The 18,109-nt window shown below is 31.5% G+C and overlaps 1 protein-coding gene across 1 annotated transcript; it reads right to left on the bottom strand.

Annotated features, from left to right (window-relative positions):
- Positions 1 to 730: 730 nt before the first annotated feature.
- LOC149909215 (uncharacterized) lies at positions 731 to 10,711 on the bottom strand. The gene is made up of 7 exons (XM_090101437.1): positions 10,624 to 10,711; positions 5,478 to 5,602; positions 4,869 to 4,992; positions 4,228 to 4,356; positions 3,734 to 3,955; positions 1,552 to 1,695; positions 731 to 968 (listed from the first exon to the last, which is right to left on the bottom strand). Exons 1-7 carry the CDS (start codon positions 10,642 to 10,644, stop codon positions 795 to 797), a joined length of 939 nt encoding a protein of 312 aa, XP_089957563.1. The 5' UTR covers positions 10,645 to 10,711; the 3' UTR covers positions 731 to 794.
- Between the last annotated feature and the right edge of the window lie 7,398 nt (positions 10,712 to 18,109).

Below are 18,109 nucleotides of genomic sequence, written 5' to 3'. Positions count from 1 at the left end.
TTATATACAACTGTATATGAATATATACGTGTGTTTAATTAATACCTATCTATGGAGTTAAATTTTCTAATTTCAACTGTAATTACAGGGTATTAAGAGATATCTATTTTTTTGTAGTAAAACCAAAGGAAATTTCTATCATCGTAGCATCTAAAGTGAAAATATGTACAGTTATAAACCACTTGCTATTTTATTTCCTGAATAATGATTAATCATCAGTTTTAAAGTAAGTAACCAGGAAATGTGCTACGATTGAATACTGAAGGTTGCCTGGCAGAGATGGCTTAGAGCCATATGGCCGTCATTTGCCATATATAATAAACACTTACCTCTTACCTGACTTTTTCGTAGCACTACTTATGTAGGTGTAATAAAAATCAGGAATTTAATTAAAATTAAATTTTAGTTTGATTTAAAATTTATAGATCTGAATTTTATTAATTCAATTTTTACCGTAAGTGCCAAATCACAGGAATGAAAGAAAAATGATTAAAAATAATAATATAAAATATAATATAAACGTAAAGACTAAAGATGTTTGAATGAAGTCTCTTTCATAGAGAAACATGTTTAATGTTTTTTTTTAACATAGCTATGCAAATATACTTTAATTTTACGTGTATCATGGTTATTATCTATAAATTCGTAACTCCATTATTCACCAAGAATTATTTATAATATTCAGACCTACTTTATGCTGTATAGCTATTATTAAAATAAAACAACAACATTGGGAACTAAATATTCATTTAATTACAAATACAAAACACTAAATATTTACAAATTGGTTTAAACTAATAGGATCCAAACGTGATGTCGTGTACGGCGGCTGCTCCCCCCTTCGGGAGCGCGTATTCCTTGAGCAGTTCGTCTAACATGGAGTAAGGCTGGTTTCTCTGTGGGGGGAACTGGTTGGGGGGGAAACGGGGCTGCGGCGCGGAGGGGGCGAAGTCCTGGTTGAAGTCCACCTGGGAATTGAGAATTACATTAGAAAAATTAATCTAAGTAGTTCTTTCGAAAATGTTCGTCAACTGTTGGACGTAGGTCTCCCCAAAGTTGTTATTACATAGGTAGTAATAGTAGCTAAGAACATCAACATCAATCACATGATGAAAATGTCAATAGGAATAGTGTAGTAGAGGTGTAGGTGGCAAAATAAATAACCACTAGTAAAAGTTTACATCCATACTAATATTATAAATGCGAAAGTAACTCTGTCTGTCTGTCTGTTACTCAATCACGCCTAAACTATTGAATCATTTTTCATGAAATTTGGTATGGAGATATTTTGATACCCGTGAAAGGACTTAAATTATAATAAATCAAACGATACAAATATCTAATTATTTATGTTAGTTAAATGACAAATTATAGAAAATAAATGCTATATTGATTTCAAATTGTAAATTTTATGGAATTTCCTACACTAAACAGACACAAGACTTACGTATGTATTTACTAGTAAAGGTATTTTATGCTCGTATAGGTCAAACAGTTTTTTAGTGAAATCGTAACATCTCATCCAAATAAATATTATACAAATGTAACTACCTCTGTGTGTCTCTGCGCGAACTGCTGCGGCTGCGGCGCGGGCCTGAAGTCCTGCTTGGGGCGGTACTGCTGCGGGCGCGCGGCCGGCGCCGGGCTGAACAGCTCCTCCGCGGGGGCCGGGGCTGCTCCCGCGAAGAACTGCGGCTGGAGAGAGAAAGGGTTTTGTTTAAACCGATATACAGGGTGTAATCGTTAAGTGTGCACAGGCGATTATTCCGTAAGTATTGCAGATATCAAAAAACTTTAGACTGATATCGAACCTAATGAGTAAAATGACAATAATAACTTTTTTTAATGTATGGGAAATAAAATGTATGGGAGCGCTTCATGTAACATTTTTGGATATTTCTAAGTTTTATTTAAAAAAAGTTATTATCGTCATTTTACTCATTAGGTATAGTACTTTCAAAATCAATTTAAAGTTTTTTGATATCTGTTTAGGCCTCTTTTCCATTACACGGTTTCTCGCCGTGAAAATCTACGGTTAATTCGCCGCGTGTAGGCACGGTCGTCAGTGTGGTATGGATCACTATACAATGAGCTTGTCGACATGCACGGTGGCGCCAAGGCACGGCGCCGCGGCCGCGTGCGCCGTGACTGCCCCTCGGCGCGCCGCGTCTACGCACGGCGTGATTTTCACCAGTGTTGTATGCAAAGAATATACTACTCTCTATGGTTGTATGGCAGTCTATCGGGGTGTGTCGACGGTGCCGGACGTACGCACGGATTCGTGACCGCTTATATACGCTGTTTCGCGATTTTATTATAAAATGAACATAAATCAAGAATTATTAATTACTTTGATTCAAGAAAGGCCTGTAATATGGGATAAGACCATCGACGATTATAAAAATAAGCGGCTTAAATATGATTCCTGGAAAGAAATATTTATTCATTTCCAGCCCACATTGGAAGATTTAAGTGGAATTGGATGTATCCAAAACCTTACTTCCCTTTTTTTTCTATTTTCTTTTTCCTATATATGTAATAAGCAACTATAATCTTTTTTTTCGTAAGAAAATTCATGACGCAGCACGTCCTACACAGCCCGAGTAAAAAGCGCTACTAGCCCGTACTTACCAATGTCTCGCGCGGTGATTTTGTCGTATCATGTACAAGCTAGCACGTTTTTTCAACCGTACGGCTTACACACCGTACGTTTGAACAACCGTGTAATGGAAAAGAGGCCTAATAGTTTCGAGTAATTGCCTGCGCACACTTAACGATTACACCCTGTATACTTGTCCTATTCCTCTCCTCTAACTAATTTCCTTCCGTCTGGTTGTCTGGAAGAAATCGCTAGTTAGCGATAAGACCGCCATTTGTTTTAATTTATAATTCGATTAAGTTCCTAGTTAAATTATTTCAGAGCAGTATTGAATAAAAAGTAAATAAATAAATATTACTTTCGCATTTATGATAGAGAGTAGATTATGTAAAGCAATGCCATGTAAGTTACCATTTATAACTTAAACGTATTTTAATGATCTTTGGTTAGTTAGATGCGTTTTAATTTCCATGGGAATTGGTTTACTATACGGTCGTAGCCGCGGGCGGAAAGCCATTACAACCTACATGCACGCGGTGATTTGTACATTGATATGTTTTACTTTAAAAAAATAGTACGTGTGGCACTAGGGGACTGCCGCGGTAAAGCTATTGCATGCTCCGCCTTCAAGCCACACCTCCGTGCCCGTCGGAGTGGGGAGCGTGAAGTTTTTCGTTACGGAATTTCTGGATTCGGTCCCCGCGCTCAAAAGCTATGCAATACCTTAATACTTAATAAAACAAATGTCGCTGTGCTGTATATAATACCGCCAAGAAATGTCCGCCCTTTTTGTCTAGTTTCTTGTCCTTCTCTTGTTGGTATCACGTATAACCTTTTTTGCAGTCTTTGTTTGTTTGTCTATGGCAATATATCTTTTCTTTCGTATATGTTTTTTTTTCAATGACAAAGATTAGTTAGAAAATATTTTATTATGATACTTAGTTAAAGCTTTCTTTCTGTGTTTTAACGACTCAAAAGCGCTTCTATAAGAAGTCTATTCGAACACAGAAATGTTTGAGTTTGTGTATTTTCGCTTACCTTTTAAAAAGCGAGTTTGTATTTAAGTTTAACTTCGTATTAAGTTTGGTTGCGTATTTGAGTTTGAGTATGAGATCGAGTTCGTGTTAAGTTTACCTTAGGTGGCGCAGGCGCGGACTGCTGCGGCCTGTACTGCTGTTGGGGCGCCGTGTACTGCTGGGGCGCGGGAGTGGGGCGGTACTGTTGGGGCGCGGGCGCGGGTTGGGGCGCAGGGCGGTACTGCTGGGGCGCGGGGCGGGGCGCGGGCCGGGGCGCCGGCTCGTCGTAGTCGTAGTCGATAGACTGAGCGGGCGCGCGGTATTGGGAGCGGCCGCCCTGCTGTTGTATAGAAAAATATGTTACAGAAGAAATATTTTTTGCAGTTACGTTAACATCCTGATATTTTGTGCTTTATAATCACATTTTTATAATTATTGTGTTATGTTAAATCATGTACATGTACAATGCGCATTCTTCACTTTTAAAATATTTTTAAAATATGTTAGTACCGTAAAATATGAAAAAGAAGGTTAGATTTCACAATTCATAAATAATTGCTCCTATCCTACTTGATAATAATTATTCTAATTCTTCTTGAAAAAAATTCATACCTGGTTCTTGCTAGGTCTCAAGCCTTCATCCCTGGTGGACTCGTCGACCAGAGTGGGGGGCGCGACTGTGATCCCCTCGCCAGCTGGCTGGAAACCATACTTGTTCGCTCCGTACTCGACCACACGTAGCTGTAATTAGAAATAAGGATCTTGTTATATGAAATAAATATACAATATAAAAAAAACACACACACTCAGATATAAAATAGTTGCTACGCAAATAGAGCTTTCTTTTACACATATGACTCTAGTTAGAAGTAATTAATAAAAATTTACATTTCATCAAAAGTTTCCAGAAATGTAATTTATATAGACACCATGTTTTGCTTAATAACAGAGAAAAAAAGAACGAGCCATTTTCAAACTGGTGGAAAATAATTGTAGAGAAAATAAGGGATGTTTAATTTATCGTCTTTTAATAGTGTAGGTACGTACATTCAAATACTATTAGCCGTTTGATTCCTTGTTTTCTGTTTATTTTTTTATTTTTGTAACTCAAAACTTTAATTTACGACTCTCTTGCAAAAATGAAGAATAAAAATACTAATGTTTTAATTTTTTTCCGTATGGGAAAAATTGAATATAATTTCTTCCCATACAGAATAAAATGAAGACACATAACATAGCTTTTAATATCTCACCTTGCCAGTATCATCTTTGTATCCATATTTCCCCTTCACCTCTCCACTGGGCGACTTGGTCTCGATTTTGAAGGATCCATCACCACCTTCATAGCCGTATGTGTACGAACCATCCTCATTGTGCCTGAAATTGAATTAGTTTTCTTCAGATTTAACCACAAATTGGTATTGTATTTTTAGATTGAAGATGTCAATAAAACGTGGTGTTGTAATATCAGGCGTAAGTAACGCATATTTAATACCGAAAAAGATATATATACTGTAATTGTCTAAGACTGTAGTTGTGATATTTTGCTCTATGTAACTAAAATAGGCAAATTATGTTAACCTATAGTGTTAATGAAGGATTAGATTGATTGAAATGGTGGGTGGCGTGGTCTTAGCTACAGGACTCATGCATTTCTGCTGTAATAACATCTAATAAAAAAGAAATAAATAAGGAACATGGTTAACTCTGTGCATCTATACTTTCATAAAAAAGCTCTTGATATATTTTTAGACGTTACCTATACTGTGGTGGTGGTGGTATACATAACCAGCTCTACCTATATTTTTAGAGGCTACCTATTCATAATTTGGCTTATTTTCACATGTAAAGTATATATTTACCTATTAATTTGTTTAAGGATGGCTACAGGTGGCGGCGGGGCAGTTTTCGATTCGGTCGCGATGTACCGCGGCGCGCGCTCCTCCGCGTACTGCGCGTTTGCGCACGCGCATATTGCTAATATAACCTGGAATACAGATAAGTAATAAATCAATAAATATAAAATAGTATTTTTATTGAATATACTAAATAAAAAATAAACACATAATATATTAGGGATTTTTTTAATGTTACAATTACGTATGTTTTAATTGTACATTAAAATGAAATTATACATATTTTTTCTCCCAAAAAAAATACTAATTAAAATTTCAAGTAAATTTGTCGCAATAATCGTGTTGTGAATATTTAAAAGTTTCTTGGTAAATATTCTCAAACATAGGTATTGTATCCAACCTTACATAGTAATAATTCGTAAGTGAAATTTAACCTTGTTCACTATTTTATTACATAAGTTAATATTTTATAAAATGATTATTGTCACGCCGTATGACCGGTGTGGTTCAAGAACTAATTATATTTTTAAAAGCAGATATATTTTTGCATTCTTTATTAGGGATAAAAATTGTGGAAACATTATGTATCTCTATGTTAATCTAGGTTTTGACATTCAATTAATTTTACCGAAATATAAGGGCGTTAGCGATGTTTTTTTATAAATTTAGGAGTAAAGATCAGTGTATTTGATATAGTTATTTTCCGTGATCAATGTTATTTACTAATAAAGCTTCATTACACTAACAAAGCTTCGAGAATTATTTAATTTACTTTATATATAAATCTATAAAAGAAAAATTGTAATTTGGAATCTTATTTTGGCCTCGGTATACCTATATAACTATTTTGTTTCCATACTAACAGTATTTTCGTCATATTTCTTCAACAATATGTGGAAATGTTTAATTCGCAATAATATTGCGTGATTATTGTACTTTTAATTAAATATATGAATGAAATATAGGAATTTCACGAATTTTTATAAGATGACGTAAGTTTGTAACTTGGAATCCAACTAGTCACGGTTGAGTTACTTTACGTGTTGGTACTTCGTAATAAAGTTATTTTAACGGTCATAAGCCAATTTCGTACTTAGTTACTTAAAAATAACTTATATATATACTTTATAGTGTTTACACCACAGTATAAATAAAGCAATTTGAATTTTGAATATAACTGGTATTACCAGGTACCTAAAACACTAGAGATTACAAATTATGCTCTATGGTTAAAATACAGTCAAGCATCGTTTGCTCTTTTTCTAAATTTGATTAATTTTAAAATAACGCGTACGAAAATTCCACACATGATTGTACGTTCATTCGATCTAAATAAAAAACATGTACATAAACATAAAAATAACATAGTTAAAACAAGTAGGATGTACTTAACAATTTTCTAAATATAGGAAAACTGATCCTATCATGAAAAAAACATTTCGATTTAGATCAATAAATCATTTTCCATGCTCAAGGAAGTGTAAATAAGACAGCAGAAAATGTAGCTTATTTTTATAAAACTAGTTTAGCACAAAGGGCGGTGTTTAGAGGACAGGCCCGGTTTGACCACCGCTCACTTGGTAATGCTGTTTCATAAAGTTATTAATTGTTTGCAAGATAGATAAACTTTCCGGGATTTGGTATAAAGAAGTTGGTTTTTAAAAATAATTGTTGGATAATACTGAAAGATCTTTATTTAATAATTTAATTGCTACAAGACTACTGACGTATGAGCGTTCATTTAAATTTTTCGTAGCTATAAACTAGGATCGCAATAATATTTTGAATGCTATTCTAAAACATTATAAGAAGCGGATATTTACTATTTAAATACACATTTGTTAGTCTTTTGATATTGTTGCTATGAAAACTGAAACATAGTTTAAAATAATAAATCAAATTGGACGATATTTAAGAATGCCTCTACGGATAATAAATTTTAATTGAGAAATCAATCTACATGTCTCGTGGATACCAGATTACAGAGTTATTTCATAGAGTTATGAATATGTTATATGTTTTATAAACTATTAAACTAAATTGTAAGGATTGAAAATTATTATTTTCTCAATGTAAAATAATTAATGTTAAGGTTTGATTTCAACGAATTTTTTTCGTAACGCATTCTGTTAAAATTCAAATCTTAATTCTGTTTCTTTAATTTTAAGGCATTTGTTCAAAATACATATTTTAAAGTACTATTTTATTGCCCTATAAATCTAACAATCTTGTTAACGCCAGTTTCCATTGAAGCGATTATCACACGTTAATTCACAAACATAAGTATTTGCAAGTGACATTGAATGAAGCTGTCTCGTGTAGCACGTGCTACATTCACTTTGTGTACAGACAGCAATTAAAATATGTAGTACTAGGTAGCGATAGCAAAAAACGCAGTAATTATTATTGCAAGTTTATGTTTTTATTGTTGAATAGTTAAGGCTCTATGGATTTTAGTAGCGCATGGTAGCGCTAAAGAATTGTTTAAAATATAAAAATACATAAAATTGAAAATGTCTGTAGGCTTATGTGAAAATTAAAGATTTGTAAGATTAAAATCAAATAGAGGTTAACCCTTATGTTGACATCTAAGATTAAATAAAAAAGAAACTTTATAGAGCCTTCTTTACATAAGTCTGGTAAGTGTGAAAGGTCATCAAGAGAATGCTACCAAATTGGATAGCCTCTTCAGTCATCAAAATGTAGGGTTTGAAGTGTCACTGAGTGCAGTGGAAATACTTATATCGGAATTGAGTAAAGTACATTAGGTAAATAGTCCGGAACGAATAACTAACAAGGTGGGCCTATTGCGTAGAAGGTCACTTGCAATACATTTACTATTTCATACTTTTGTTTCTCTATTTGCAATTCGCGGCTTTGTCTGTGTGTTTCTATCCATAAATAATACGAGTATAATCTGTGCTGAATATTCGTAAATATTGACTGCATTCTATAATCTATGATTGATTAAGACTATCTATAATTTAGAGCAATAAAAAATAGTTTTCGATTCATTGTATGCTATTTAAGTAAACGGTTTTAGGGTTCCATATACCGAAAATATAAAACGGGAGCACTTCTATATAAGTTTAGAATATTTGTATGTGTTAATTATTTGTTTACAAGTATTTCTAATTTCAGAGCTTTCCTAAATTGAGATAAATCACAAAAAAATTGAATGAAATCGTACAGGAGAAGTAACGATATTAATTTAAATCAATAACTGGTTTGATTGTTTAGGTCATTGGCAGAGTATGCATTTCAAATTTGTTGTAATGGTTGATCGAATAGGATAGTCTGTGGTATGACAGCCCTAATTAATATAACTTTACTTAGAGCATTAATGTTCTGTAATTTTATCTGCAGCGGTCATGTAAGATGATGTAATAAATGGGTCATTATTACACAAATGGTTAGATTATAAAATTCCATGCATAATTTCTATTACTAAATGGAATAAGAGAATTGTTATGAATTCTCAGGATGATAACGGAAATAGGAAGCTAGATATCGACTGGTGATTAGTATCTTTAAGAACATCGTACAATACTTTTGTCTATAACAAAACTTGGAGAATGTCTGTTTTTTATAATCCCTACTAATGCGAAAGTAACTCTGTCTATCTGTCTGTCGTCTGTTACGCTTTCCCGCTTAAACCTCTCAACTGCTTTTGATGAATTTTGGCACAGACAATCTTTAGACCCTGAGAAAGAACATAGGCTACTTTTTATTGCGAATAAACACCACGCGGGCGAAGCCGCGGGCGGAAGCTAGTAATAAATAATGCGATAAAGGCGGAGAGCATGAGAAATGTTTCGGACGGAGTTTTATTGAGTCCACATTATCTCAAGATGTTTATTATAATTCAGGCTTTGGTTCCAAATGAGATGAATGAATTTGGTGTAATTATTCAGCCGACATAAGAAATCAAAAGTTTCATAAATTTCATTTAATTTTAGTGCGTGCTTCAAGTTGTCTGACAGAATTCGCTGTACAGCGATAAGAGCGCCAATTAATTATAATAAGTTTTAATTATAATTAGATTAAGGTTAATTAGTAAAGTTTTAGAGAAATGAGTTATTAATAATGAATAAAGACTGTTAACAGTGGACAAACGATAAAGGATGTCGAGATGTCGGCTATCTGTTTGCTAGAGCAACTTCAACGTATGTTTAGCCGTTTTCGAAGATACAACAATAGAAAGACACTTTATTACACATTTATTTATGCTCTAGATAATAATTAACTTCCTTGTAGAAATATTTTTTGCTGTTTTTATTAGTTCTGTACGATTAATAATGTATTACTATTTGAAATAAATAATGATTCGTTCCAGTTTGTATTATTTATATGTGGCTAAGATATGTTAAATATATAAATGTGAAGTAAGTATATATTTATGTTTTTACTTATATATATCTACTTATAGGTTACCATAATATTTTCCTTTGTTATTGAATAATAAACTGCTTTTAAAGAACGTCATTTTAAACAATTTATGTCTGGTTTTACAAATTCTGAGTACTTACTTTAAAATTAAACTTAACTGTCAGTTAAATTAATAAATAATTAATGAAAGTACCTACGCTAATATCCTATCAGGGACATTATTTACTCTTAATGCTATGTTTAAATATTGTGCAACTATACTGTTATTAAATTTACACTATTTTTTATCTCTTCCATTTTTCGGAAACATAAGTCCTTTTAAAGTCCTTGTAAAACACTACACTTCACTTGTACGCGCAGTTAGTCAAGTCCGAATCACTGATAACACTTATCACTTATGTCACAACACAAATTTTGGCTTAGCAAAAATATAAGCACCAATATAACATAATAAATAATAAAAATATGGTTATAAATCATGCAGACGAAGTTAAAAAAAATATTAGAATGTGAAAATACGTACAAATATATTTTTCATTTATTAAAATGAAATAAATTTATAGTTAGGTAGGTACCTAATTAAAATAATTATTTTGTATAATTCGCGTTAAAATAAATTTAATTTATCATGTCAACAACACAAATAAAAAAAAAGAATTGTCATCTGTCAAAATTTTGCCGCCAAATTTTTTTTTCTTAAAAATTTAAACTAGAACTTTTTTAAATTAACTTTTTAATAAATATAAAATTAAAAAGCACATACCAGTCGTACTACCACCGCCATTTCGTCAAGTCGGAGGCGCTGCGCGCGCGCACCTTACTTTTATATCTTTACCTTTCACTCGATTCGGCTTTACAAGGGGATGTCGAACCCTTTGACCAAAATATGGTAGAGATGATATTTGACAGTCTTTTAATTAAAAAAAAAAAAAAAAAAGTGTCTCTTTTAGGGAAATAATATATTTAAATATGGAACATTCCTTTATTTTTGTAAGCATTCAATAAAATAATTATATTATGTAGAACATGCAAACAGTAGCCATTTGCCCAGGCTTCGCACGGGTTGTCTCGGTATTAAATAGCCTATATTACTTGGTTAATAATAAGTCGGTAATGGTAAAAGGATTCTATAAATAATACGAGTAGTTTTTGACCTAAATCGTCACAATCTTACAAACCAAAGAGTATAGTAACTATGTATAAGGAATTACAAACTATGATTCATCTTCATAATCTTAGTTGCAACTCACATTTTTAGTAATATTTTTGTTTAATATTATGTGTAATAGAATCTATGTTTAGAATTATTTAATAATATCTTTGGAATGATAACTATATATGTTTAAATCATCATAGACTCTACCACTATATATAGTAATGTAGAGCAGTAGTAACTTAAAACAGTAGCTTATAATTACAGTCTATCTCTAAGTGAAAGTCACATTAAAATCGGTTCATCTGTTTGATTAAATTATCCTTTTACTCTAGGTATCCCATATATTTTGTCAAGTAATTTAAGCTGTTATTTAACAACAAACATACACATCAATTTTATTTATATCGATTTATCTTTAAAATACCGTGTAATAAAAGCACATAAAAGCTTTCGAGTATAAAATACTGGAGTTCTACATTTATGGTATTAAATGTCACGGAGAAGCACCGAATATGGTGAAGAAGAAATTACATTTCAGCATACTGTTAATATAATAAGTCACGTTAGGGTTGTCACTTGTGTATTCTCCACTTTATAAAAGGTATTGTATATACAGTGTGGTAATTTTCGATGGACCCTGGAGGGAAAGTACTTGAAATACAAATTTTGCTGAAACGAAACATTCGTTTATTTTTAAAAAGAAATAGAACTGCATTCAAAGATTTTCGAAAATTCACTTGCTTCGACCGGGAATCGAACTACTTAACTAAAATTAACAAAAAAAAATGTTATTTTATTCTTCGTATGAAAGTACATACAAAGATTTGTTTAGGGTACTTTTAAGCCAGGTACTAAACGAGTAAACCTGGGGGCTCTAGATAGTCCAAAAATTCAATATAAATTATAAAGATATTCAATTATTGATCCTTCAAATATTTTTTGTTTGTGACAACCCTTAATTGTATTAACCCTTAATACATGACTCATATAAAATTAATATTAAGACAAGGAAATGTTCTTCACAATAATTAAAAGATTAAGTTGAATTCATCTTTCCAATATTATTAAGGTTTAAAATTAATTGAATTGCATTATATAATTATGTTTGAGGACTATATACATAAAGTAGAGGTCCGCCCCGGCTTCGCCCGTGGTACATATTTCGCAATAAAAGGTAGCCTATTTCCTTTCTCGGGTATCAAAATATCTCCATACCAAATTACATGCAAATTGGTTCAGTAGTTTAGGCGTGATTGAGTAACAGACAGACAGACAGAGTTACTTTCGCATTTATAATATTAAGTATGGAGTATGGATAATTGATTTACCTTTGTATTTGACCTCTGTAAAAAAAGCTCTGAATAAAAACCTCCGCATTCGAACGTTGTTTTTTAATTATTATATAATTTGGAGGCAGACTTGCTTTCTGCCCTTGGCATTGCTCTACTTATATTTTCGGTATGTACAAAAAAATATGTTTTTTAAGAAAATAAAGTCATTATTATTATATCAATACGGTTTATTTTTTTTAACATAGTCATGAAAACGTATATTTATAATTTTTATCTACAACAAATCTTACAGATTAAAAATAAGTAGAAACAAATTAATAATTTCATATAATGCTAAGAGCTGAACGAAAGAATGTAAAGACAGATAATATAAGGAAGCCATAAGGATTTCTATTAAACTTTAATGTCAAAAGTGCTAAATACATTTTGATGTAATTTTACATGAATAAGAAAGATCGGATGTAGAGATCATGGGTTCTTTTTTAACCACTTATTAAGGATAAAATATAAAGGTAGTATGATGAATAATTTTCTCACAATTATTTATATCATTATTGACTATAAATATCCATTCACTTCCTTCCTCATATTATCTTAATATAGTCAACTACATATATAAAATTACTTTTACTATACATTTTAAATATTATTTACGAATATTTTCTATAAAATAAAACAAAAACGATGGTATTATGGTATTTTGTTTTACTTAGGATAACCAGTAACCACACAAATAGAAATATCTAATACGAAAGTTATACTTAAAATTTAGGACATAATTCATCATCAAATAGAGTTTGATCATTGATGTCACATGTATCCTTGAAATATTTGTTGTTCTACGAAAGTAGGAACTTTCTACACGATTGTTTCTTTTTCTTAAGAATTGATAAAGATGATGTTCATCAATCTGTAAAATCTATATATTTTTTACCACCGTCAAGCTCAAACCCCCTCTTTATTAAACCCGAGGATCTCAACCATAAAGCCACAGCATAAAAGGAAGCAAATATTTATTCAAATCAGTAGTCGTTATACAGACAAATTCGAATGCATCTCTAGTTTGATCGAGTTTCGTTTCTCCGAAACAATTGTACTTTATAATGCGTTAGGAATGTCGCTCAGTAAAGTGATTAGGATACGTCTATATGTCAGATTTTTTTGTTAACACACAGGATTTAAGTAGGTACCTATATAGATCAATGAAATTATCAAAATATAAATTAGTTTAGGAGACATAACAGTTTTCTATGTGACAAGTGAATCTCCTAAATTTATGCAATATGAAGATCACAATTACCTTCTACTATTAAGTACCATGAATACTAGAAACAGTTTAAATGATTATTTAATACAAGTACATAACATTTATACTAAACAAATACCAAAAAATCCCAAATAAACTTCTATTTTTAATTAGTTAATGTACTGACAAAAGCACATTTCAGTGTGCGACAAGCATCACTAGGTTATTTGTAACACATAAGGAGGTTTCATTCACACGTAAGTTAGCAGCTTATTACTTAGCCAACTTGCGTAGAGGAAGCTGCAATCACCAATCTATTGCGAATTATTATTTCATGATTAAATAATCTTCAATTTGTTGGAAAAAATACGAGAACCGACTCTATACATTTTTGTTCAAATAAAAAAGAATTGAACCGAATCAAATCAATTATTTGGAGCGAAGTCACAGAATTGAATTATGTAGTAAAATGTTATTATGTAACAGATGGAAATAAACATTATAGTTCTATTTTGAGCAACTTTATGAATGAAATAGTGAATATAAATAAATAAGTAGATAAATAAACAATAATTTTTAAATTATCTTTTGAAATAATAATTTTAAAAGAAAAATGTTTTTTTTACAGTGACTATTTTTATTATAAGAAACAAGTTTAACAGTATGAAAATATACGATACTAGCTTGCCGCCCGCGGCTTCGCCCGCTTTGTCTAAAACCTAATAAATTATATACTTCCTAAAACCTTCCTCTTGAATCACTCGTTCTATTAAAAAAACCGCATCAAAATCCGTTTCGTAGTTTTAAAGATTTAAGCATAGGTACATATAGGGACATAGGGACAGAGAAAGCGACTTTGTTTTATACTGCTAAGAAAATTAAAAATAGTTGTGAAATAAGCTTTTCATTTAAACTATTAATTTTGACACGCTTCATTATGTAATACTAGTTTCAAAATAGACAGTTCAAATTATAACATAAAATAAAAAGTAGTAATTAAAAATATAATTACCCACAATTATGTTAGTTTCTTGGACAATTGACTAATTTTCGGTGATAAAGATCTGTTACGGACGCGAGGTCAATGGAGCTCTTAGTAAGGCTTGTTAACGTCGAGCGGTTAAATTAAACTAAATATGAAACAATTAAATTACAATGTTGTATTTCTAGTGTTTCTTTTTACGAAAGTGACGTTTAGAAATTAAAATATTTTTAACGGATTTTAAGCGCGATTTACTAACTTACATAACTTAATCAATGTAAAAACCATGCTACGATACTGGTTAAGAATATTCAACTAAAGCATACTAGCTAGAATATTCAATGTATCTTATATTCATCACGGTGTTATTTCGATAATAGAGAACAGTTACGAATGAAATGAAAAATATAATATGTATTTCAGTTTATAAACAAGCTTTTTTATAGAATAGTATAAAAATAATATATTTGTAAGTAGCTTTACTCAAACATATAGGCATCATAAAAATTCAAAAGTATGAATTGTTTTTCACACAAAACTAAAAGGCTACATTTCCCCGCTCGTGCATTAAAGCCCTTATTGACGTATGACATAATGCATAAATTCGAATGCAGTTGGCATTGTGACATATTGCAAGTTGTTTTATTGTGATTGGAAATTAAATCACGATTGTTCAAACAAGGATATTAAAGAGTTCACTTGCACGTGAAAGAATTATTCGATCTTATCGTAGAAAGAATAACCCAAATATCGCCTATCACGTTCTTGTTAATGTTATAATTAACTTGCAGTAATAAACTTCGCAACTCTTTTAAAAGGTAAATTATGTTTTTATATTTGGTATGAAAGTAAGTTTCACAAAAAACATATTTTTACATATTTTCATCTCCCCTTTTAACTATGTTGGTATGTTTTCGTGACAAAAATCGGCCGCTATCCTTTTGAAGACTATTCATCGCGGTAAGGTTTCTTTCAGACAGACAGACAGATCTTTCACAGTATTAAATAAACTAAAAGTCATCAAAAATGGCATACGAACATCCTGACCAGACATTGGGCTTACAATTTAATTCAATAAATTAGTTAATAACTAGATAACTAGAAAGAATTGTAAATCTATCCATCAGTTGCTCCTGAACCGAGGTATCATTTACAATTGACATACCATATGAAATGATATCCAAGCCAAAGTATTGCGGTTGATACAAGTAGGCCATTGAATGAAGTGAATTTTAAAACAGTTTCAAGGCTTTTAAAACATTAGGATCGCCTTTTATGTTACAAAGTAGGCTTTTGTTTTTTTAGTCCTTTTTGGGAGATATAGTTTGTCTGTGAAATTTATTAATTAATTATTAGTTAATTATCTTATGTTGAGTGAGAATACGGTATCGAAATACTGATAATATTCTTTCTTTTGTAAAGTAGACTGGTTTTAACTTATAAGTAATATTATATTATTACTAGCGGTCCGCCCCGGCTTCGCCCGTGGTACATATGAAAAATAGATGTTGGCCGATTCTCAGACTTACCCGATATGCACAGAAAATTTCATGAGAATCGGTCCACCCGTTTCGGAGGAGTATGCAGACTAACATTGTGACACGAGAATTTTATATATATATAGATAGATAGATAGATAGATATAGAAGATAACAAAGCCAATTTCTTACTGTAACAATAACTAGCTATTTAAATGCTATAGTTAACGATGCAGAAGTGCCTAACAAAGAAAGTTTTACACTTAAATGTACGTCTACAATCAAATTACTATCGATAAAATGAGATAAAATACATAAAACATGCATCTATAATCAAGAAAAAAATCAAATATTAGGTACATTGTAGACTTTAAGAACAATCTAATTGAAGACTTACTTATGATTTTCTAATTTCCATATTCAGAGATTCGGAAAAAATCTTCTAACTTCTTATTGCAAATAATCATTAGAGTTATTGCACATTACTTTTTCTCATAAACAATTGACGACAAAACACCATTATTACATTACACTATATAAAATAACTGCGCGTGATTGCGTATAATTTTCATCCACGATTAAATTTTCCAACACATCGATTTCCAATATTATGACATGGTTAAATCCTTTGTTACGAAGAATGTAAGGCCTAAGGTTGACAGGTTTCGTTCAAATGTTAATGTCATATTGTGGTCATATTCGATTAGGTTACCTTCATAAAATACTTGCTCTATATTTTGTACTAGCTGCGCCCCGCGGTTTCACCCACGTGGCTCCGCTCCTGTTGGTCTTAGTGTGAATTGTGATTATATATAGCCTGGTCCGATTTGAAAAATTATTTCGCTGTTAGATAGCCCATTTATCGAGGAAGGTTTATAGGCTATAATATGTATCATCACGCATTCACGCTACGACCAACAGGAGTGGAGCCACAGGGGTGAAACCGCGCGGAGCAGCTAGTGTCGAATAAATATATGTATACTATGACATGAAAAGACAAGGGCCTTGATAAAATAAATCGTCATTAATGTATATACAGTCGTTCTTGATAATCCCTTTTAATGAAATAAATGCATAAAAAGTATTTGCATATATCCGCGAAATTAACATGTTAATTTTATGTTTTAATTAATAATTAAATTAACCAGTGCAACGCCAGCTCTTCCTATTTTATGATTCTCTGTTTTTTACGCTCACTGTCCATATTCTATTTATTTATTATTTCCAGAATGACTCTTCTACCATCGCCAAAAAATATAAGCTTAAACTTAATTTTGTAATAACGTAAACTTTGAAAGTGTTTAGGAATATTTTCTAAACTACCAAGGTTTCAGAAAGCTGATTCTTAGAAGAAGATTCTCGATATTTACTCTTTTTAATGAATCTTTTTTCATTCATAACAATTAAAAATTAAATTGAGATATTGAGATAGCCTGAGTACAGAAAACAAGGATAGCGTATACAAAATATTTTAATTTGATTTCGCGGTACAATATCAAATACTAGCTTTTCGCCCGCGTTTTCAAAGGAAAACCCGCACAGTTCCCGTTCCCGTGGGATTTCCGGGATAAAACCTATCCTATGTGTTAATCCAAGTTACCCTCTATATGTGTGCTAAATTTCATTATAATTGGTTCAGTAGTTTATGCGTGAAAACCATACATACAAACCTTTCCTCTTTATAATATTAGTATAGAAAAAGATTAACCTTGACTCTATAGGTCATTAAACAGGAAACGCGAAATAAGCATTTTTTAAACGTAGTTGATTAATTAAAATCAATATCTATATGTATATGCAACCGGTCACGGAAGTGCATGTAACTGCCCTTGAATAAGAACTTTCATGGCGACCACAGAATATATATAACAAAAAATATGCTTGTCCCGATTTGTGTGGCTCGCCTTTTAAGTCAGGTCGATTATGGTTATGGTTTCAATGTACTTAATGTATTATTTTACGATCTTATTTATTACGTTCGAATTTATTTAATGTGGAATAGTTATAATTTTTTTAGTAACATTCGTATGGTGTTAAAACTGTCAATGTCAAATTTGGGCGGGAAATTATCATGGTATGGTAATATTTAAAAAAA

Source organism: Colias eurytheme, chromosome 4 (assembly GCF_061535395.1).
Source record: "Colias eurytheme isolate Ceu_HAF_F1 chromosome 4, ilColEury1 Martin Lab GWU primary, whole genome shotgun sequence".
In the NCBI taxonomy this organism is placed as follows: Eukaryota; Metazoa; Arthropoda; class Insecta; order Lepidoptera; family Pieridae; genus Colias; species Colias eurytheme.
Note: the sequence above shows the minus strand (reverse complement) of the source record. Positions and strands in the feature narration are given on the sequence as shown.

Excerpts from the sequence above, each read along its gene's own strand:
- LOC149909215 (XM_090101437.1), bottom strand. The coding sequence starts at position 10,644 with ATGGCGGTGGTAGTACGACTG. Across the intron at positions 4,357-4,868 it reads ACAAAGATGATACTGGCAAG|CTACGTGTGGTCGAGTACGG; the intron begins GTGAGATATTAA and ends TTCTAATTACAG. Across the intron at positions 969-1,551 it reads TCGCGCAGAGACACACAGAG|GTGGACTTCAACCAGGACTT; the intron begins GTAGTTACATTT and ends CTCAATTCCCAG.